The sequence below is a fragment of the Cynoglossus semilaevis genome, chromosome 14, assembly GCF_000523025.1.
Source record: "Cynoglossus semilaevis isolate Cse_v1.0 chromosome 14, Cse_v1.0, whole genome shotgun sequence".
NCBI classification, from domain to species: domain Eukaryota; kingdom Metazoa; phylum Chordata; class Actinopteri; order Pleuronectiformes; family Cynoglossidae; genus Cynoglossus; species Cynoglossus semilaevis.
In genome coordinates this window covers 28406100-28413967 of record NC_024320.1, presented here as the reverse complement: position 1 = coordinate 28413967, position 7868 = coordinate 28406100, and the positions used below count along the sequence as shown (strand labels likewise).

At 41.5% G+C, this 7868-nt stretch overlaps 1 protein-coding gene across 2 annotated transcripts in view; it reads left to right on the top strand.

Annotated features, from left to right (window-relative positions):
- The first annotated feature begins 558 nt into the window (after positions 1 to 558).
- lrrc75bb (leucine rich repeat containing 75Bb) overlaps positions 559 to 7868 on the top strand; it is a 44340-nt gene continuing 37030 nt past the window's right edge. The window contains exons 1-2 of one of the 2 annotated variants that reach the window (XM_008326316.3): positions 559 to 1169; positions 5720 to 5848. In XM_008326316.3, the coding sequence (XP_008324538.1) occupies positions 882 to 1169; positions 5720 to 5848 (417 nt within the window). In that variant the 5' untranslated portion in view covers positions 559 to 881. Of the gene's footprint in view, positions 1170 to 1262; positions 1960 to 5719; positions 5849 to 7868 lie in introns of those variants that run through there. The other variant, XM_008326317.3, reaches the window with a different exon arrangement.

Here is a 7868-nt window from a genome sequence, read left to right as displayed (position 1 = left end):
TTTTTTTGGGTCGTCTCGCATCATGTTTCCCAGGAGTTTACGAATAATGTCTATTGACTTGGGTCGCGAAGGTTTGAGACTTTTAAAATGTGGTTCCCCAGAAAAAAAAGTTTGGCAAACACTGATCTATCTAACACCTGTCAAACTCCGGCCAAATCAGACACGCAGTGTAATTGTATTTGGCCCGTGAGATCATATCAAATGTGAACTAAAGTTGACCCATCAGTGTATAGCACATATATACTGGCAGGATTTGTAGTATTAGCGATGTATGTCAGAGTTTCAATGTTTACGCAAAACAAAAAATTTGTTTCCATATGAATAAATTCTTCATCACATCTGGAGAGAAGGGAAAACATGCACGACTGACATCATTTTTTCAATAAATATTACGCCTGGCTCGATACATCGTCCCGATTTTAACATTTTGGCCAACTGTGAATTTGAGTTTGACAACACGGGGTCTGTCCTTCTGTCCCTCTTTCCAGGTTATCACTTCTCTCTCTCTCTCTCTCTCTCTCTCTCTGTCAGACGGAGTTGTTTTGATTTGAGCTCAGTTTCCAGCTCCGTTTCCTCTTCACGAGTCTCTCTCTGTAGAGCGGAGCTGTGATTGGCTGAGGAGAACACCAGCTCCGAGTGAAGCAAAGGATGCACACGGAGCCAGTGCATGGACGGATGCAAACAGGAAACGTCGGTCGTGCATCCTTCTCCCCCCCAGTCCGGACGGGGAAACTCTGAGGACCGATGTCTGTGTGCGCATCCTCCCGCAAGTTTGCGCTGTGGGGTTTCGGTCGCGTGCAGGATGTTGTGAATCCGGCTGTCATCAGCAGCGCTACTCGCAGCAGCAGCAGCAGAAGCAGCAGCACATCCTGTCAGCAGTGATGGGCTCCAAGTTGACCAGGCAGAGAAGTCTCGATCTGGAGAGCAAACTGTCCAAAAGGAGACGCCAGAGACATGAGGTGCAGGCGGAGGGCGAGAAGAGGAGCGGCGGCGGCGGAGACTTGTTGTTCGCCTCCCTGATGCTCAAGTCCGACAAGCTCCCAGGGATGCTGCGTAGAAGCCACCACAGCCCCTATGTCAGGAGAGTGGCGTGGATCCGTGACATCCAGAAGCTGCTCCGGGAGCAGAAGAGAGAGCAGGCGGCCGAAGTTCTCCGGCTGCTCCGAAAGGTCAGAGATCCACTTTATTTAACCTCGAACGAGGGTTGGGCTGGAGAAGGCGGGTAATTGTTGACTCCAATTTTACTAAAAAAAAAACAAACAAAACAATAAATACGTAAATGTCCGTTCTCAATTGTAGAGTCACATTACACTTTAGAAACCACAGGAAGTCTTTCGAATGAATCTTTATCTGACTCCGTAATTTCTAAAATAACAGTCGACTAGTCGAACGTCTCGGTTTTCCGCGAACCGAAATCTATCTCACTGTCTCACCAGTTGACTTTCAAAGTTAATTAATGAGATTCTACCACATGGATGGTTCTGGAATGTTCTACTAATCGTTTACATCAGGTTAAACTTAGTGATTGCAAATAAAGTGAATAACGGTCATTTTTACGATGGATTATTGTTTGGTTAGCGTTGGTTTTACACTCTACTTTTCACGTTACATTTCGCTAAAACTACTTTTTTTTTACCATTTGTTGACAGTGGTTTTTAGCAGTCTTTGGGGAAATTCACTGGCATTCATCAAATAATTTAATTGACGTCATCTCCCTCTGGAGTCCATACTACAGACGTCCAGTCTGTTAAAGTGACAGACTGAACCTACAGACACCTACAGGTACCGCTGGGCAATGACTAGTAAAAAAGTTGACAGATGTTAAATCATAAACTTTTACTTGACAAACGTCTCATAAATGAGATTTTCCGTCGAACCTCGCTGTTTGGTCGGACGAACCCAAGCCGCTGGAGGAACAAGCTAACCCTCCGAGTGCCTCTCAACGGTCGGACCGACACGGTAGTCGTTAGCCTCTTCTTCATTAGGTCACAGTTGAAAAAAAACTCTCAACGGTCGGACCGACACGGTAGTCGTCAGCCTCTTCTTCATTAGGTCACAGTTGGGGAAAAAAAAGCCTCAGGCAGTGAAACATCCGTTTTTTAACATGGATTTAACAACAGTGTTTGAATATGACGGGGAAAACAAACACACGTATGTAAATAAGCAATTTCTTTTTACTTAGCATTGTGTTGGTTTGTTCGGTTCTCCACGATGCACAGCAGTGGACCATTTATAAAAATTAAAATGAAAAGAAAACGCTTCCTAACGGTCAGTTTTACCAAAGTAATGTTTATTTGTGTGTGTGTGTGTGTGTGTGTGTCACACCTTCTGTTTATTCTTCACCCAAACGAAGAAAGCATCGATCGCGGATTTATATTGAATTTGTTAGCATAGCTGTTAGGATCCGGGCGCTTCCGGCACTTCCGGTAGGTCTACCTTGTGACGGAGAATAAATTACACCGATTTCTGTAGATTGAAACAGGAAATATACCGAGGAGAATAGTCACTGTGTGGTCCTCGGCCGCAGGTTTACTATCGGACAGTAGGTGTCGCCACATTTGCGGATCAAACTTCAGATTCGTTGTTCGTGATTAGGGACGAAGTTCTCCTTAGCTCGGCAGTTTAATTTTGCTCGCCAAGCACGAAGGCCCTCTGTGGTTTGTTGTTAGCAGCGCATGTCAGTGGATGAGGTTCACAGACTATGTCAGTTGATGAGGTTCACAGACCACGTCAGTGGATGAGGTTCACAGACCATGTCAGTTGGTGATGGGATTTTACAGAGTGGATTTGGTCACAATTTGACTGGAGCTCATTTTGTTTAAAGGAACCGTGATAAAATCGTTTCATGGACAAAAGAAAATTGTGAATCATATCGTACGATGAGCTGCGTTTATTGTTATTTCCCTGCAAAAAAAAAAAAAAACCTAACTGAAAACCTGGTCTGTGACTCTGCTTTACTGGACCTGACGTCCAATGAAAATATAGAGCAGAGAAAAATATTGTCAAATGTATTTTCCTTGGATCAGTGACAGACCTGGATTTTCTAAACCCCGTTAGCGATTCAAGCACATTAGAAGAGGAATTCCTTAATTCGTGACTGGAGCTATAAATATCAGTGTGTCTCTGTGTGTGTGCGTTAGCGCTGCTGCCTCTTGGCTGTGTATTTTCTGTCATGTCAGCATGGGTTCGGAGGGTTTGCTCATGACGAGTTAAAGGGGCCACACACTTTAATCAGTTGAAGGAGACTTAATTCGTCCAGAAAATAAATCATATGTAAACTAGGGATGTCCGATAATATCGGCCGACCAATATTATGGGCCCAATATTAGCAAAATTATGTAATATCTATAAGAATCGTTATTGGTTTTTACTCTGATAATAAAAACCCGATAACGCAATTTTGCCAAATGATGTGTGCTCTAAAAATAGTTTTGGGGAAAAATGGCTGTATATGAAAGTGAAAGTCACTAGATGGCAGCATTGCAGCTCATTTTAGTCATCTATTTTGATAATCCGGGGATTTTTATGCAGAATGCTGGAGCCAACAACAACTCATACAGTGGTTTGTACAGTTCTTGCGTGGAGTGGAAAATACTTCTGTCCCCTAGGGGGAGCATGGAAGAAAATAATTGAGAAACACTGCTTTATCCCAGCACCTTAGTGAGCAGGCTGCACTTAACTTCCTTAACCACTAGGCCACCACTTTCCCGCAATATCTTTATTGGTTGATATCGAAATTGGAAAGTAAGTGTTTGGACAATATCGGCATATCGGATATCGGAGTTAGTATCGGACATCCCTGCAGTTTACCTGTCAGTTTGTGGCGTCCACCGATGCAGAAACCGCTGCAAACGTGTCGCACTGTGCCACAGATTTAATTGGATTATGATGAACCGCCTGTGTGGGGCGATGTTTGGCTACTAGAGGCATGGCACTTTTTTTCAGTCATGTTTTTGTAACAAGGCCAGACGTCAGATCAGATTAGTTGCCTTTACTAGGACGGCGCCAGGAGATACAGAGTCAGGCTCAGTGTCTCAGATGAATGTGGGCTGAAAAAGGAAAAAGAATCCACGACCTCACGATTGGAAATCAACAAAATCAATCTACCGAGTCAGATTTCCTGTTGAGTGTGAGCGTCTACAGCAGCGGCCGCAGCTGTGCTCCATTCATCTTCAAAAAAAAAAAAAAAAGGCCTTCAATTTCCTCCATTCTCCCATTTTGAACACGTTCGGCGTCCATCGTCCATCTGCAGTAAACAAGCTTCTGTTGAAGGGCGGGAGGATCTGGTCTGAGGACAGCCCTGCGTCAGGGAATCCCAGAGAGCTCCACTGTGATAAATCAACTCAAAAGTCGGAGGAGGAGGAGGAGGAGGAAGTGCTGATGGGAGTTTTCCTCCCTGCCTCCTCTGTGCTGTGGAGTGAGAGGGCAGTCTGTCGGGGCTCGGCGGCCATGTTTTACACAGTCGCAGCCTGTGGCGTGTTATTTCCTACAGAGGTGGCAGTATTAACTTCACATCTTATACCGGTCAACAAGTAGGAAAACACACAACAAACAATGGTTCACACGTAGATCGTAGTAGATCAAGTGTTTCTTTTGTTCATCGTTGATTCTCATTATGTTTGTTTTTAGTTTTTTTGCTGCAAAGTTTGGTTTTGTTGTCTATTAGTTTTATGTCAACGCATTAGTTCAAAAATTTCATAACAACGATATACGGTATATTGCGATACTACAGGCACGTGATATATTGAGTTTTTTTAGCAAATTAATTGTATTTAATTGTATCTTTATATATAACCGCTCCATCGTTTAAGGATCATTACATTTTCCAAATCAAACCTCTTTCAGATTTTCTTCTGTTGTTCTGTATCAGAGTCTGAATGACCTTTGACCTGTTGTTTTGAAACATTGACAGATTATCTTTGAATGAAAACAGTAAAGGGACATGACGGGATTATTCTGGAATGAAGTACATCAGTAAAACTGAAGTACATTTTTTTCATTGTGTCCCACTGTGGACCGGTATAAAATGACCTACGGACCAGCACCGGTCCCTGAACCGGGAGTTGTGGACCCCTACTGTAGAATATTGATATGGTATTGTGAAAATATTGCAATATTTCAGTGTATGGATATTTCCTTAAACCCCTAGTATTTACATCTGTAAATATTAATATTACGCCAGAGTTCAATTTATGGGGTTTCGACAAAAATAGTCAAATGTTTGTTTTTTTTTCTAGTAAATAGAAAATCGTGACACGAGATGATGACTGTGGGGGTGGCTGCCGCGTTCTGGGGAGGCTGTGTGACATGTAGGAAGGAACATTACATCAGGCTGATGAAGCCGGTACTTCAACCAGGGAGCTTAAATATATATGTTCCCTGATATGCAAATACCCTCAAGGTGAAAAAGAGTATCAAATCCTGGGGGTTTTTGTTTCTTCAAACACTTCACGCCATCTTTTGTGAGAAGTGTAAAACAGTGGGAAGGTGAAATTAAACGCATTTCATCAAAATGTATTATTCTCCTCTTGTTTATGGCTGCGTTTATGGAAATTGTTAAGCGTCCCGTGGGCAACGGTGGTAATTAATTTCACTGAAGTACACCTTGGAAATGGTCGTTGAGAAGCACCAAGAAAGAACACACAGATACACCTGTAGGGGGAGCGTTATGTGGTAGTACCTCGTGACTGAACCAGTCTTTTCACTGGGTTCTCTGCAGGACCTCGGCATCCAGGGGACCTCACTTAACGACATCTTGTACAAGAACGCCGCCTTCCTCAATCTGGTGGATCCCATTTCCCATGAGCTGCTGCTCAGTCTGGCCCGAGACCTGCAGTGTCCGAAAAAGGTAAGAATATCCCGCCTACCCTGGATCTTGTTTACATATATATATTTGTATTTATACTGTATGTGTAAATATATACTAAAAGTATATATTTGTAAAAATAAAATAATTTATTTAACTTATCGTATAAATTAAATATTTTGACTAAAAATATATAAATACATATATACATATATTTTTGCATATATAAATATATATACTGAATGTATATATTTGTTAAAATAAATTAATTTATTTAATTCTCTAAACCTATCATATGTATTCAATATATATTTTTACTAAAAATATATAAATACATATATACATATATTTTTGCATATATAAATATATATAATGAATGTATATATTTGTAAAAAAATTAATTAATTTAACTCTAAACGTATCATATGAATTAAATATATATTTTGATAAAAAATATATAAATACATATATACATATATTTTTGCATAAATAAATATATACTTGTTTCTATACATATACGTATGTACACACACATACAGTATATGTATACATATATCTGTATATGTATATTTGTATACATTTATATTTAAATATATGTATATATGTACACATTGTCTTTGTTTTCAGCCTAGCTATTTGGAGTTGCACTACTGTTGTTTCTACGATGTATTTCACCCTTCACAAATATCAGGACCGTTTGCGAAAGTATTAAATGAGAGGAAAATCGAACAAATATATATATTTTTGAACACAATTATAAATATCGCGCACGTACACATGACAGACACCGTTCGAGCGCTAATTAGAACAGACATGACACCTGTTTTCACATCAGTGTGAACATCAACAGTATTAATTAACAGTGTTACAACTGTAAAGAGCGAACACCGGGAACCTGCGCAGGATATTTGATCAAACATCTGCGATGTTCAACCGTCCAAATGTCAGTGTTAAAAACAACAACCAGTTCATGTCGCACTGAGTCGCCGACGGTCTGTCCTTCCTGCTCCTCCTCAGCTCCGCCGTCCAAACGAGCCACAGCTGCGGTCCAGAACCTGCAGCTGCAACAAGGCTCTAATTGATTCCTCTGCCAGTAGGTGTGGGCAGGTGACCAGTGGTCATCCAGCAGGAGGAGACAAAGGTGGAGGTCAGAGTCAGTACCTGTGACTGGTCGTCGTTGGAACCAAACTTTACTTTAGTGAAGAACGATTTAATAAAATCTTAGACCATAGAAAACACAGGAGGTTAAATGATAAAAAAAAAAAAGTCGGTTACATCTTTAAATTTGAAAAAAAACAACCTTTCGAGCCCTGAAAATTTTTTTTTTTTTTTACAAATGACGTCAGTTAAGAACGGAGTTTGCCTTTTTTAGCGTTCATGTTAAAAACGGAGTTTGCCTTTTTTAGCGTTCATGTTTTTTAATGTTTGTTGGCTACGTCCAAACTTATCACGACTGGCGGCACGAAGAGGTAATTGTCGGTCATTCAGCCAAATTCCTCCATTATGCAGATGACTGTCAGATTTCTCTGCTTGATTAAGATTAAGGAACGGTCCGTGGGAAATAAACTGCGATTTATCCAGAGTGAGAGTCGGCTCATCTGCTTCTGTAAATTGGCATACAAACCAATCGCATTAAAATTCAAATTACATTTCAAACTGGGGTATCGGAGTGAAGAGTGAAGAGGAAGCTCGAAGAACAGCCGTCAAACTCCCAGACGCTACAGTACGACCGCTGTTATCTCCAGTAACGTCTGGACGGAGGTTCCCTGAGATGAAGCCACTGCAGTCTAGGATTGTTTTTTTTTTTTTTTACTCTCAGACTCCTGATAACAATCACCTGTAAGTGAGTGATCTCATCTCTGTTTACTTTGGCGAGGCGGGTCCAGCAGTGGGGGAGGGAGGTAGGGGGGCAGAGAGGGAGAGAAAGTGAGGAGCTGGCAGCAGTCTCCTCCTGACTGGCTGGCGACCCGTGGCAGGATACTGTGTCAGACGTGACGAGGATGTAGAGAGGCAGAGTGTAGGATGTAAGAGTAAGAACTGCCTGGAAGCTTCTTTCTTTCTT